General features: G+C 41.3%; 1 protein-coding gene across 1 annotated transcript; it reads right to left on the reverse strand.

The window, feature by feature from the left end:
* Nucleotides 1-14,541: 14,541 nt before the first annotated feature.
* EAE98_001841 (uncharacterized protein) lies at nucleotides 14,542-15,057 on the reverse strand (the record flags this gene model as incomplete). The annotated part of the gene is made up of 1 exon (XM_038949460.1): nucleotides 14,542-15,057. The coding sequence occupies one exon, from the start codon at nucleotides 15,055-15,057 to the stop codon at nucleotides 14,542-14,544; it is 516 nt and encodes a 171-aa protein (XP_038814445.1).
* Between the last annotated feature and the right edge of the window lie 828 nt (nucleotides 15,058-15,885).

The following is a 15,885-nucleotide window of genomic DNA, read 5'->3' on the forward strand; positions in this document are numbered from 1 at the left end:
GGATTGGGAAGCGGGATCCCTGATGGAGATGGCGTGTTTGGAATTTGGGATTTGGTGTCTAGGGAAATGGCCCAATGCAAGCACGTTTCTGACGATATACCAGTTGCAACTTGCAAGCCACGAGTGCGGATCATGAATAGTTAGTTGGAAGGCAAAAAGTGAAGAGGGCTAAGATCTGGTGATCTCTCTCTCTCGTCTGTACGATACGGAATATGCAATCAACAATATCATGCATACTAGGTAGTGTTATGTCATGTGGTGAACGGTTTGTGCTGAAAATAGCCCTGAACGGTCCGTGAGATGCTGATGCCGATGCTGAGATGCAGATAAGATGCCATACTTCGTAGTGGGTGTGTGGTAGACTTGTGGAAAGATCAACATATCTGTCTAGGTAGGTAGTCTAGAACCTTTTTCCTACCTCAGAGTAAATATCGTAAATATCGTATATACCTACATAGTAGCTTTCACGGGCAAACCAATATAAAAACCAACGGTTCGGCTCCTCACATCTACGTATCGATCCCGAATTTCCTTACAATCAATCCATCAATGCCACGCGGGTTCGGAAGCCAATCCCGTAGATTAAATATCGAAAAGACAAAAAAACAAATGATCGATCCAACAGTCAGGTATCCCATAAAACGCCCACGCCGTACGAAAGGCGTACTCCAGGCCTCCGAGGCGTTGGGGGCGTGGTGTAGCGGTAAGCAGACAAGCACAGAATGGCACTCTGTACATGAATTCTCATGTATTCCCCTTTTACTTACAGGACCAAGAAGGGTACGAGCCTAAGCATGTAAGCCTCTCTGCAGCACCACGTCGAAAGAGAGGCTTTGGGGTTATCTGCATTGCATGTGGAATAAGCAAATGAGCAAATGAGCAAGCAGGTCAGGTCTCTCGTATGTAGGTACGCGAGTGAGATCTCGATATCCAGATATACAACGAATGTCCAGCATCGATCGATGTATCTTACAATTACAATTACAATAAACAAAATCAACAACCGCTCATTTCCCCATCCAACCCTCAGCCAACACATTCAATAACACAATCCAGCCTTATCAAAAAACCAATCTCGCTATCTTGTATGCTTTTTCCAGTCGATCCATTCAACCCATTCCATTTACACCGTTGAGAACACAACTAATGCAAGCGTCCGGAAAATTTCACCTATCCTTGCCTTGTTTCCCTTACCTTGCTTCTTCTAAGCGTTGTACGAGCCGGTGTCATAAACTATAGGGCGCCACCAATATTTTCGTGCAGCCATTGAGTCTATCTGGTCTGGACTCCTGGAACAGAAAATTGGTGGAGCAGATATATGGCAGTTTTTGCGACGAGAGAGAAGAAAGAGTACAGTTGAAAGAATACCTACCTCGTAGATAGAAGTGAAGAGTACGTGGAGAGACGGGAGGATTCTTCGTACTGCGCCAGACGGCAGATTCAAATCCTCAAGGTTCACTCCATCTCCTCATCAAGAATCAACTCTTCCGTTAGTTAGTTAATCATTCAATCAATATTCGTACCACATATAGATAAGAAACTCCGATACACAATACAATAACATCTCGATCGCGGATTTCAGATCTACCTATTCCTCAGATACAGTCGTAGTGGGCTGGTATGGTGTACACTTCTAGAAACGAAGTATTGATTCTGAAGTGAAGGCAGTACTGTAACCCTGATGAGATGTGATGTGATGTTACCTTCTTATCCGGAAATCGGGAAGAATCAATTGGGAAGATGATGGGTGTAGATGAATTAGGGAGAATATCATGTGAATATGGGAAGAAGAAGGAATTTTGAAATATATTGTACTGTAGATACCTTCTTCGTAGTATGTCCTCTCCATTCTCTCTCACCAAAACAGTCTTCGGGTTAGGGTTAGGAATTATCTGAGACAGGCACATAGGATTAGGGTTAGGAGACATGCAACAAAATATTTTCATTGCAGATCAATGCACGTGAGTAACAAGGGACTTGTCCAATGAGATTGTTGCACGCACAGACACGGGGTGATGAGAATCAGGTGAGTGCGAACAAAATGTGATGGTTGAGCAAACAGTACCTAGGTATGTATAATAAATATGTGAGTATGGGAGTCTATAACTGTATTGACAAATAAACAGACGGGACTCCGATGAATCAGGGTCATGATTCACTGATAGTATCAAGGTAAGAAAGAACACATTAAGTAGGTATTGTCACGTTTCTCATTGAAAGCTTAAGCGATGTTGTGCCGACAGGTCGTTTGAGGGAACTTGAGGAGGGGAGGGGTAGGTAGTATGATCTTTCCAATATCTAACACGAACAATCATCATACTCAACTTGAGCGCATCACTTCATTCGCTTGAAAATCATTCATCTTTTGGAATGGCAAAGCAGAAAGGATACATGATCTCACCACGACTTATATAATTCATCCATCCATGAAACACAATTTTAATTCCACCTCAAGGTCAAAGCTGAAACAAATATTTCAAGACCACCGCCAATATCAAGTCAGTGTCCATCCTGTTGGGAATCAAAGCTTTCGATTTGGAATATAATGAGAAGAGAACAGACGCCGCCAATTGAATACGTCCGTCCGATTTTAAGATATAACACCCAGCGTGACAAGGTGAAGTAGTACAAGACCTAGCATAATCTTCATCGATAGTCATTGAGCTCAAAGTCGAAGAACTGAGCACCTAGCATTATTCCTTCCCTCTCTGCATGCTCCATCAATTCCTCTTTCAACCTTGGGGAATTAGGAGACATATCAAATTCTAGTTGACCCATGAATGCGGAGACAATCGAAAATTCATGTCAATTTCATATGGAGGCATCGCGATGTGTGGGAGAGATCTGGTGAATGGGAAATATTAGCACTAAAATTGGAAAGATCATTGGCAATTCTGAGATCAACCTTGTGGGAGCAAGTTCGTGTGCGTATGACATATCGAAACGGCTTCATGGAGTATTTCATCGAATTGGTCGATCTTTGTATCGTTTCTTTTCAATGTTTCTAAAGAAAATCTCTAACTATTCAGGCATATGATGGTCCCTTGATACACCAAAAATATTACTCAACAAGCTTCTTCTTATTCCACCAAGAGCTACCAGTAGTTTGAGCAGCTGCTGAGCATTCTCGAAGACGATTGATATCAGTCTAACCGGGAAGAGAAACCGCCATCTCCACAGGTATGATTGTTCTTGTGGGTAGTTGACCATGGACATCTGGCCGCGGATATCATAGGTCAAATCCCACTTCGGCTCTTTCTTCCATCAACCACAGCATTGAAAATATCACCACCAAACACAAAGGGCTCCATATTAACCCATTCATATATTTCCCCACACCTTACTCCTCGAAACTCTCCATCTCCGGGTCACGGGAGAAGGTCAACCACTTCCAACTATATCATCAAGGATGAAATCACTTAGTCGAGTCACCACAACATCAAAGGCTTGTTGCATCCCGCGCCACCCTTCAATCTCATAACCTCCTCTTTTTTTGATCCGCTCGTTCATTTCATTCCTTGCGTCATTTTTTCGCTCCTTCTTTTGTTTGTTCAAATCGACGTGAGTTGTCGTGAAGAAAGGAAGGAGGAGCAGATTTAACGTTGGCTGAAGAGTCCAATCAGCATGCTTTGATCCGGATGTTGAGCCGACCATTAGCATGGTACGGCCTTCGGACAGTCTTTGATGCTTGAGGCTAAAATATAGCGGCCAGACTGAATACTCTGCTGTGCTTCGACTAGCGCTTGAATTGATTGTAGATGGCGCATGCTTCGTTCACGACACTCCACTTGTTAACGCTTCTTCTATGCCCTGCCCTGCTTTGCAATGATTTCTAATGCGGCAATGGCTTCATCGAAAGCACAAGTTTGTGGCTTCCTGGTGATTCATAACAATCTAACAAATTCCATGGTCTTATGCCGGCCATGGTTCATTCAGATTTCTGCCCTATCAACTTTCGAGGGTAGGGTTGTGGCCTACCATGGTTTCGACGGGTAAAGGCGTAGTCCGAAGTAACGTGAGAATAATAGTTTACTGACTTTCCGGTCGGCCGAGAGTAGAACACAGAGGTAAATACACGATCTTGTTCAGCAATTCTAGAAGCTAGAAATGCGGAACAGTCTGTGCCGGCTCTAAGAGAGAAGAAAGGTTGGATCCTTTTCAATTTGAGCATCATTCACTTTCAAGAAAGTTTGTCGGCAATGGTGCTGTGGAATCGCGTATTGACAGTGTGTTATTGGGTGAAGAAAGAGTGGCTATGACTTGTGCTTGTTAAAAGGCTCCGCAATGGAGTTCCAAAGAGGGCAAGCAAATGGTTGATAGCAAGCAAGCACCGTTTTTGGCAGGAGATTTTAGAGCTCAGACTACTGTACCAGCGCCGAAATACCATGGAAGATCAAGGTCAAAACACTGTTCGAACGAGTTGCTCGGGATGAAAATGAAGTGTTGCTGGCCGAGAAGAATACGACTTCCCATCAGCAATCAATAAGAGCAAAGTCCGATTAGAGTTTCAAGTGCCAGGACATTGTGTTGAAAGATATATTGGTCCCGTAGAGAGAGAACCAGACGACATCCTATTTGAGATTCGGAATAACACTATCTCAGGTCAGTTATGGTAATTTTCAGAGAAAGCTAGCACGTACCTGGATGACTGTAAGATCAAAATAGTTTAATGAACGACCTTAGTCAACAATCACGACATTGAGAGGGGTGGGAGCACGCCGAAGCGGCTAGAGGAAAGAATAGTTTATTTGATATGAGACTAATAATACAACTTAAGTAACACAGCAATCTCCGGCCTATACCTATATCATCAGAGCGGCACCACTATTGTTTAATCTTTCCATCAGACAATCCTGAGCCGAAGCAAAGATCATGAAAGCCTCTGCTTGCCTGCCCTTCAATTGCAATCTTGCCTCATTAATATTTGAGATGGTTAGCTTCTTGTCCCCGTCTTCTTTGTAGGGAAATCTGATGCTGAATGAAAGAAGGGCCCCCAGGAAGATCCTCTTCTCTTCTTAACAGCCTATCACCCTGAAATCGGTTTGCCTTGAGCTAGGACTTAACGAACAAACGGTATAGCTCCCAGTCTCTGTCGTATTCGATGCGCTCTTTACGACCCTTGAAGATCCGTGGCTCGGTTTTGGTCTCCCTACAACTCCCAATGTATGCCAGAGCTCAAGCTCAAGTAACGATCAACACCTGCCATTACAAGTTATATTACTCGAAGGAACCGAATTTGATGCCGCTTTGGCGGAAGATGAGGAGACCTCAATAAACTCTGCAGCAGTCTTGACAGTTGGTAACCAGTAATTAAAACTCCTTCCAGTCCAGTTTCCGCCGCTTCGGTGAGTAAGGGATGTTCCTGCAGCTGACAGCGCAGAGTAGGATCAGTCTGGGAGGCCGTTCGAGAGTGTGGAAGTAGGTGCATTACCTGACCCAGCGAGCTTGGTAATAGGAAGAGTTGGTTCCGAATGGTATACGTAGACCGCAGCTTAGGTCACCGAAAAGGGACCGGTGACTGAATTTGCACGCATGGTATGCAGCGATAACTTTGTTGGTACGTGTTGAGGGTACCACTGGCATCCGAGCCAGGCGAGAAGCACATCATCGCTGGTAGTCGGAGTCGAAAGGCCGATTGTTGTTATTTTGACTTGGAATGATCAGCAATCAGCTGAATCGTTGATGAATCTTCATGTTGGCAATTTGAAGACTCTTGAAGAATGAATTGCTCACATCTCTTGGGGAGACCTGCTACCACAACGCGGATGCTGTTAGACGGGTTTAGCATACTACCCAAGAGCTTATGGGAGTGCTAGGAAAGTTGGGTGCATAGTTGCTGTAGCCTTGATGGTGAATATCCCACGATTTTTTCTGCTGTCTGAAGTCTGGTTTTGTGGAGTGAGGGACTTCCAGATGAACTTTTGAACGTCGAAAAACTGGCCTTTGGCTTAGATCCAGCTTCCAAAAACCTACGGAGTTGGAAATCACAGGTCTTGGAGGCATTGAAAGTAAATTCCATCAAGACCTGAACACTGCTTGCATCCACAAGAGATCCGAGTCTTGGCTGCAATGGTGACTTTGAGCACAGGAGTGAAAGTAGCACCAAGAGATTGAGCAAAAGCATGGAAATTCTAGAATTCCAGATGGCGAATGCTCGCGCTTCAAAATCGTCAGCAAGATTCATCATTACTGATGCAACATTCAGTTCTGGATGGTGGAAGGACTTACAATGTCTTAAGACACCAGTTTCTCTAACCCATATTCACCATACGTTTGATAGATTATATCACCATCGTCATCGAAAAGACACGCCCGGAGGCGGCTACAGGAAATAATATGAATTTTTCTCTATTGTACATGGCTGCGTTATCCATAGAGTTTTGCTCATATCCACAGTTCTCCAACTCGATCAGCTACACGTCACTCTTCTTCAACCGGTAGCAGTCATCTCCCACATCCTCTCAGATACACATTGGCGAATGAAGCAACGCAATCGAAGTGTTCGGCGTGTTGAAGCTAACATCAAGCCAAGAAGGCAACAGTAATCTGTTGATATCATGATATTATTAAAGGTTCAAGAAAGTAAGGGGGCTGTTCGAAGGAATGTGACGCGATTGGCTCGTTCAGAAAACTAAGAAATTGGATATCTACTAACCTCATTGATTGAACGGACAAACTTTTCTGATTGCGTCGAGCAGCTGGGGCATGGTTTGAATGAATCGCCATGAGGTATTCTTTCTCTTCTCGGTCTAAGCCGGACGAACAAGAACCGATCGTTGAAAGGCGATAGACTGGGGAACCCGAGTCCAATGTAGGAGCTGTTGTAGTGGGCGAACAAGAATCTCGAGGGATTCATCAAACTGCGGCAGCATTAGTAAATATTTTGTGGTCAAAAAGTTTGAAGGTCCGAAGCCTACTAAGACTAAGACTGCAGCACAAATGCAATTTCACATTTGAGGAGAGACTCCATGAGCTCTTCAACACAGACTCACTTTTATTCAGTCGTCAAACTCCTCTGTGTAGTTTCGGCAATGGGCCAAAAGCTATACCGATGGCCTGTGCATCGGCCAATGGCATCCCACCAGCCATACATGACCATTATGGTCATCTCAGAGCGTGGGGGTCTATCAAGCCATGCTTGTCTAAGTATAAGCAACTATACTGTGAGACTGCGAGTGGCTCATTAAATCAGTTATCATTTATCTGATAGTGCCTTGTCACATGGGTGACTATCAATCCAGACATATTTGTGGCTAGAGTGACTGTTAGCATACAAATAAATGAGGAGCTTGAGCGACTTACTTTCTTAAAGTAGTAAAACATCCCATCAGTATTCAAACATGGACATGTCACTGTCCTCAAGTTGCACGCCGAAGTGGCTGCGGGTAACTTTGTGGATTATTATCTATCTGATGGGTACTCTAACATATACCAGTGTGTAGAAAGAAAACGATCTTTGGTAAGGCCTGTTCAAAGCTGACTTTGTTGGCAGGAATTGGCATCCAGTGGGCGGGAACAACCCATCCACCTCAGAAGAAGTGAGCGATATGCTTCCCTGAATTGCTCAAGAGCTTCTATCCTCTCCCCCGTGTCTTGATAGCATAGTCCATCGTATCATACCCAAAGATTGTACTGGCCCGCTCTTGATGCCGGGACAACTTCTGCCCAGACTTTTTTCGTTTTCAATCTCTTTTTGATTGAGAGCATCAGTAATGATCAAGAAGCCCTTCTCTTCAAAAAAGAGATGTTGCTCGCGAGTGACCGCGCCGGATCATCTGCTATTTTCAACAATGGTAGTTAGCAAGTGACAGCAAAAATGGCACGCAAACTGTGTTATCTCTTGCTCATTCACTCTCTCCTCATCTTCAATTGCTTACTTTTGTTTTGACCACTCGCTTTGGGCTTCGCGAATGCTTACGCCCAGTTTTATTTCGAGGTTGGTACACTTCAGCACAAATTGGCCGGAGCCTGGCTCTTTTAATTGACGCGTCCAAGTCTCTAAACAGAACCATCAGTGAATGCCGAGTCAAGAAAAATCATAGTAAGCTGACCTTGATTTGATGAATTCTAGTTGGCTCTGTGTCTGATCTTTTGCGAAAGATCTACCGAGATTGATTTCTTTGTTGGCCAGACACAGAGCCCGTAAATTGGGAATCGTCTTGAGACTTCGAGGTTGCAAGAATGAAGCAGCGAGGGAATGGCAACCGCATCATCCGACGAAAAGGTATTTGCTCTTTCGAGTTTTCCGTTTGTGTTTGGCTGGGTTTGTCGTTTGTTATTGATGTTGATGGGTTTGTGGGAATAATTGAGTATACCTTCTGGGAAAAGATCGGACGTGTCAGCTAACGCTCGCAAGAAAAGAGAATTGGATGAATTGAAAAGTTCAAAATGCAAAGCGAAGAATTGAAAGATAGTTTTCTCGATCCTCTTGATGAAATGAGATGGTAGAAGACTCACTTTGATAGTTTGGTTCTGTGAAGAAGGGTGAATTCATCAGCTCAAGCTCCAAAACGGAGACATTTTGATGGATTGAAGACTGCAGAATAGAGAAATGGGTCGGGAAGGAGAGTGATCTATCTCTTCTCAGAGAAAGCATGGCGGAATGCTTACTTGAATTGAATTATTTCTATTTGAGAAGATCGAAGGTGTTAGCTCAAGCTTGACGATTGGATTTTGATCAAACTGAGAAAGCGGAAAGGACTTGAAGGTAAGAAAAGCCTTTCAATAAATCATGGAGAAAGAATCGATAGATTACTCACTTTGAACGGATAAATTTCTTTTTGTTTATCTTTGGTTCTGTGTTGAAGAAAGAAGAATTGTTGATTCATGTAATGGTTTGTGGGAAAGAAAATTTACAAGAAGGCAGACTCTCCAAAGACTAGAATGGGATTAGTGCCTAAGCCTTGCCGACTAAGCAACTCAACTTATTATTACTGGACAAGTAGGAAATACCTAGAAGTAGGCATCCTAAGCAATCAAATAATTTTTGTGACTGTTTTTTATGGAGATCTTGATATGTACTGTTCGAGTTGAGTTGTTTTGTTACTTCAAAGGGAAAGAGGTTTGTTCTCCTTAATAGCCGATCATGTGACTGTGTGTTGACAACTTTTGGGGGAGGTTTGGAGAGGATTGGGGATGGGATGGGTTTTTGATTTGATTTCAACTTTTTGATGGATGTCTTGATTATCTTTGGAGGTGGAGTGGGTGGTAATGTTTAGAGTGTGGCAATGATGTATCTTTAGGAAGTACTGTATGTATATTTTGGATTTCTTGATATAGTAAGATTGTTTTCATGATTTATTTTATATTCTGGTGTTCAAGTAATTTCCTACATATGTCTGAAAGGCATTGGTTACATAAAGTATAAAGTATATTAAGTAGTAGTAAAAGGGCTTCAACACACAGTTCTCAACTATTCAACAACTTTCAACAACTTTATTGAGTTCCAAAATAGCATGAAATGATTTAAACCCAAGTAAACCAATTATGTATTATAGCAATTTTGAATAACTAAAGTTTCAATTGTATAATTCAAGGTTATATAATCAAAAACTAATAATTAAAGAGATATTAAGTAAAAGGAAAAATGAGAGAGAGTATACCAAGTATATCCTCTTATCTTCAAGCGGACTCCTCTACTTTCGACTCTATATATACTATATATCTCAAAATTGAGAATAACAAGAAGAATTTCCTAGATTCATATACTACGAAGATGTGCTATTTCGAGTAAAAGAATTCGATTTTGAGGGATTAATCTAGAAGTAATTTTTCCTTTTGAAATATCATATTGATTTTTACACCTAAAATTAAATATCATATTATTATTTTGATATGATGTTTTAAAATTCGAATTCTTCGATTATGGAAGTTCTAAAAAAAATCCATATTAAATATCATATTGTTTTTCACGCCTAAAATAAAATATCATATTGTTATTTTGATATAATATTTTAAAATTAGAAATTTTCTTTTCTATAAATTTTAAAACATTAATTATTTTTTAATTTTTTTTTAAATTGAAATATCATATTGATTTTTACACCAAAAATCAAATATCATATTATTATTTTAATATGATGTTTTAAAATTCGAATTTCTCAATTTTATAATTTTAATTTTTTTTTTTTTTTGAAATATCATATTGATTTTCACACCAAAAATCAAATATGATATTATTATTTTATGATATATTTCATATCATCACGGACACGAATTATCCAACCCGAGGGAAATCATTCAGTATCAAGGGACATTACTTGCTCCATCTGGGACCTATAGGAAGGAATGTATTTATATACATGCCGTGTCATTCTCCATAGAGTGTACCTTTAGTGTAGGTAAGGCTTAGACTCGATCCATAGATCATAAACTTTACATTCGAGCTATTCACTAGTCCCTTTCAGATTCAACAATCAAAGTACTTAATACTCCCCTCTATTTTCAATTTCTTTCCCATGTAGTAGTATCATAAAAAGGAAAATTCCTCAACATGGTCTGCGTAGATACTGCCATCCTTTTAATTTCTCTCAAGGGAATAACTTTCGCCATTTAACAACCTTCATCACTTTATCGCTAACATTTCAACTAAGAGTTCGGTGAGCAATGTATCTACAAAGACTATCTCTCCTCTGATTTACGCAACATTGTCCTTTACAAATCCAGTCGTCCCAACTTCTAACACTTGTCGATAAGATATGGTACTCAGATGATAAATGTACCACGGGTTGAACATACTTGGTATCGGACCAGTGCCTCTAGAAGTGAGTGGCGAGCGCACTTTTACTACTATCTACTGATCCGGAATCATCGTCATATTTTCATATTTTCATATCCTATAATCAATTCTCTTCTCTTCTTTTACTTTTCATCAACTAGTAACAACAATCGTTCGAAGAAAGGTGACAGCAAACTATATCAATCAAGTACAAAGCTAAGATGAGATTCTCCAGGTAAATATGTAATTCATCCCTCTATACATGCTACGTATAACACCGGCGAGTAATCAGCATGCTTAGGACTGAATCTGTTTTAGTGTCAGAGATAATTTGAATTCGTAGCTCTCTTGTATATCCATTGGAGTGCATGGATATATTAAGTAGGACTCTATGTGTGTGCTATTCACTCATTTTCATCTTTTTATTGTTTGACTACCTACCTAGGTATGGGAATGATGTGTTTACCCCTCTTTGCATGTAGTGTTATTGGTACCTCTTCTTGGAACAAGGTCGAGGTGCGGGGAAGGGTCAACAGTCTGTGAGATAGAAGTGAATATTGACACTATTCCACTAGGTAGGTAGTTACTTATACCGCACTATTGACCTCGTAAGTGCCTTTGCAGTACCACCGGGTAGGCAGAGCCCATACTTGCATGTAGGACAATCCTTCTCCTAATGCCAATCTGGTGCTAAATCTATTTACTTTGCCGCATACTCGTCTATTATAAGCCGTATTTCATCTCATACCAGTTGATATTACTCGTCGCTTGACTTCTCGCTGTCGTTGAATTTACTTCTTCATCAGATGAATACTCTGTCTTCAATATAAGTTGTACTCGCAGCACCTCTTTACTTCTCAATTATCACCTTACTTACCTAAGATTATCAGAATGAATTCGCTTTACATTTAAACACATGGTACTCTTCAGGTACTTACCTGAGCTATGTATGGCCTTTGTTGTTAAATTCACAAACCATCTACCTAAGTACAGTATATAGAAGTCATTTATAAGGACCACCAGGACTTGATTGTGGATCTAAGAAGAACTTTCTGCTCAGCCTTCGCACTGCTCGCCCTAACCAAATTGTTTCTGTCGGTGTTCCCTCATGCTAATTCACTCGCTAAGTCTACCAATTGAGTCAATTAGTTGTACTTAACCCCCCTTCATAGAGTGCATAGGATAGAATAGCAAGCCCACCTGCTTAATTTTCACCTACCACTAGCACTCTCCATTCGCAGTTCCGACAATACATAGGTACTCACTGGACTTCAACCTATCGATTCAAAAGAGATGAGATTCAAAAGTCTACAACAATATTCCGCCAAGAGACGAGTACGAAAAACACCTAGAATACATCATGACAGCTGCACATAGCTCGCTTAAAACCCCAATAAGAAGCGTTTTAACTCGAGAAAATCAATCCTGTGCTACTATTTAATTTCCCGAGTTCCTTTACTGTTTGATGTTAAGGGTCTTAGAATACTACAACAAGATCGTGAAGGATCCAGCCAACGATGCAACAGCGTGAAGGATTTCTCTAGAAACAAAAAAAGTAGATAAAGAATGATTGTGGTTTTGGACTGTATCAAAATAATTCGAAGACAATATCAATAAATTCTTTCTTATGACAGTGCGTAAGATAAACCATAACACCCGAGATTTCATTGACAGGAGACGAGATATTTCACTCGACAATAACTCAGCTATTTTTTAAAACCCCATTCAGCGTCCCTCCCTCCCGCTTTTCTCCAAAGCTTCGCCGGTCTTTTGCAATCTACATCTGACCTATTCTAAAATGTGCCAGCTAGTTGTATTCAAGAGTCTCTTATCGTTCTTAAACAACATATGGAAGAAATATATATGCGGGTGCTGGTTTTTTGAAGTGTTACCCTCGAGCTTTCACACATATGGAATTCCCACTTAAAACTTCTAATAAATATTCACTCTTTAGTGTCCCCTCCTCTCTTGAACACCATCACAACTCTGCAAATCCATCGAATAGCCAAGAACCAAGTCAGTCCCTCCCCTCTCCGGTATGGCACGTGAATTTATATTTACAAACCCAGTTCCAAGTTCCAACTCTCTCATCAAGACTAAAGAAATACTCATACACTATAAAAGCGGAATAGGTATTCTCCCCAGATACGATATCCCATTCACCGAAACCCAATTCTAAGCCGATGTGTGAGGATCTTCCCAGATACCTAATCATAACAAAGTACCTTTGACTAGGTACCTACTAGGTACCTACTAGGTAGTATTCAAGTCCTCTATCAAATCGTAGTAATCTTACATATACCATAAACACCATTCGCACGAAATAACAAAAAAAAAGACGGAACGACACCACTCAACTAAATCAGTGACGAATAACATCAGTGACAAACAACCAACTAGCTGCAATAACCTAACAAGAAATCCACACATATCCATACCAATATACCTCCCTACAACATAACACAACACAACACAATCCGAGAAAAAATACTATATTAATAAACCTCCCCAAACCTCCTCAAACTACCTACCTACTTAATCTAATCTCACCACCATAATCTGAATTATAGATTAATAAAAGAGGAATATAGAGTGCATAATCTACTTTACTCTATTTTTATAAAAATGTCTATAGTTTAGGGATAGAGTGGATGGTTTTTATGTTATAGGTAGGTAGGTAGGTAGGTAGGTATGTGAAATGAAGATTTATTAGATGTGGATGTTTTTACTATATACCTATATATGTATACTAAATAATGTATGAATTGCTTTTCTCCTTCTCCTCCTCCTCTTCCTCCTTCTTCTCACAACCACTCGGAGGATAAAAAATCAAGCGAATAAAAGTACTCTAAGTATTCAAATACTTAAAATATATAAAGACCCCCCCTCCCCCTCCCCGTCTCCCTCTCCAAAAATCAAAAATTTCTAAAATGAAGAAATCAAGAAACTTTTTCTGCGTCTTTTTTTTTGGGATAGTTTATATATTGAGATATTGAGAAAGAAGGAAAGGGAAGAATGTATAAGGGAGGATATGAAAGAGGATATAGCGAAGGTGGTTTTTTTTTATGTTCTAAGGGTATTTTAGGGGGCTTGATGGGTTGGAATTGGATGTTATGGGGATAAGATAGGATGAGACAGGAAGGGAGGGCAATGGTAATAGTAATAATAACAATAATAATGAAAAAAACAGCAATAAAACTATTCATCATCACCACTCCTCAGCACCATCATCACCATCTCACATTCCCAACTCCTTACTCAAACCCCAAACCCCCAGACCCATTCATCCATCTATCCATCCATTCATTACTCTTTAACCAAACAAACAAACAAACAAACAAACAAAAACACACCCAACCCCAACCCCAACTCCAAACCCACCGAGACTACAAAAACACTTCTTCTTCTTTCCTTTCTCTACTTATATACTTACTCATCACACACCAACCACATTACTTAATACCGATACCGGTACTTGACCGAGCTATTCATAGACCAGACATGTTTTTAAGAGTATCAGAGTTTATGAATTGCTGTAGAGAAAGGAGGATGGATAGTTGAATAATATATATGTATTTATACATTTATATATTAGGTAAGAGTACATTATTGAATGTGTAGACTTCATCCGACTTCGGGTTGTATCTTGCCAAAGAATTGAATACTTTAGCTACGAGTATCTATCATCTTATCGGAAGCACTTTACAACTTTGCTTATATCCGGAAATCTGACGAGTAGGTAGGAGAAATATATAAATCTAACTCTAACTCTATATCTAAATCTATACACATACACATATATAAACATAAACCCCCACCACCCCTCAAGCCCCCTTCAAACCCCTCGCTAACGTTTGCGACCTCACAGCTTTCCGCTGCGCCTCCTCCGTACCCAAACCCCAACCCCTCAAAAACGCCATGCGCATCGCCGCCGCCACATAGACAAACCCTACATTTCCCCAGGCCATTTTATTCCAGGCGGGTACATTCCAATAGATGCTCGCACCCAGGTCCTTGACACTATACAGATGACCGAAATCGGCGACGAGCAGACCGCACAGGAAGACTTTCCAGACGCGGAGATCCGAGGTGCAGCGGAGAACGAGGGCTTCGTTGAGGGCGAGCAGGAGATACAGATTGGCGAGTTGGGTGAGCGCGATGTGGGCCGAGAGCGGGATGTCGTGGGGCGTGGGGTAGGGGGATGATGCGGCGTGGGTGAGATGCAGATATTTGTCGGGTTGGAAGTGCGCGTAGTAGGCTCCGGCGAGGGTGGAGAGAGGCTCGATGATGAGGAAGAACCAGCTGTAGGCCAGGGGGAGACGGAACTCGGGTGCAGCCATGATGATGAAATGTTTATTTCTTGGGGTTGGAGATTGAGAACGTGGGGTTTCTCCGTTTTGAGGGTGAAGGCTTGAGCGTGCCCGAAGGCTTGGGTTTTTTGGGGGGGTTTTGCTGTTTGGAGGGGAATGATAGATGACGATTTGGAGTCAATTGATGACTCGGGTTGATTTCGATCGATGAATGCCGATTTGATGGCAATTGACTCGGTTGATTCTTCTCTGCTAGTCTTTTGATAAGCTTGGAAGTTGTATGTGTGTATGTACTCGAGGGACTAACTATAGTGGATAGGGCAATTGTATGTACTCGAGTAACTAACTATAGTAGGCAGGGCAGCTGCATGTACTCGAGTAACTCACGAACGATACGTAGACAGAGCTAGTACTCGTAAAGCATAAACAATGAACAATGACAAACTCGATTGGGGCAAGAAAGCACGAAATCAATAGCCAGGCCAGGTAAGCAGCCAGACAGAACGGTACCTTCCATTCATCCCACTCACGGATAAAAAATTTGCATCAAGGCAGTCAAAGTTGCAGTCAAAGTTTCCACGCTAATGAGCATTTAAGTCTGGGGGATCAGCGCATTAGGGTTCATGGTAACCCCTTTGATCAATTTTTAATCCCGAACCTGAGTATGCCATGCTGCTTTTGGGTGTTGGCATGTTGATTCTGACCCGAGTGTCGATGAGATGGGAGGATGGGGAGATTGATGTGTGGTGTGGGGCCATTTGGAGGTTTACGTGATCATTAAAGCGGCGGTGGATGAGAATCGATTGGGGCGTTTGATCCGAGATGTACACGCACATGTGTGTGATTGCGATAGCGTAC

Source organism: Botrytis deweyae, assembly GCF_014898535.1.
Source record: "Botrytis deweyae strain B1 chromosome Unknown BDEW_003, whole genome shotgun sequence".
Lineage (NCBI taxonomy): Eukaryota > Fungi > Ascomycota > Leotiomycetes > Helotiales > Sclerotiniaceae > Botrytis > Botrytis deweyae.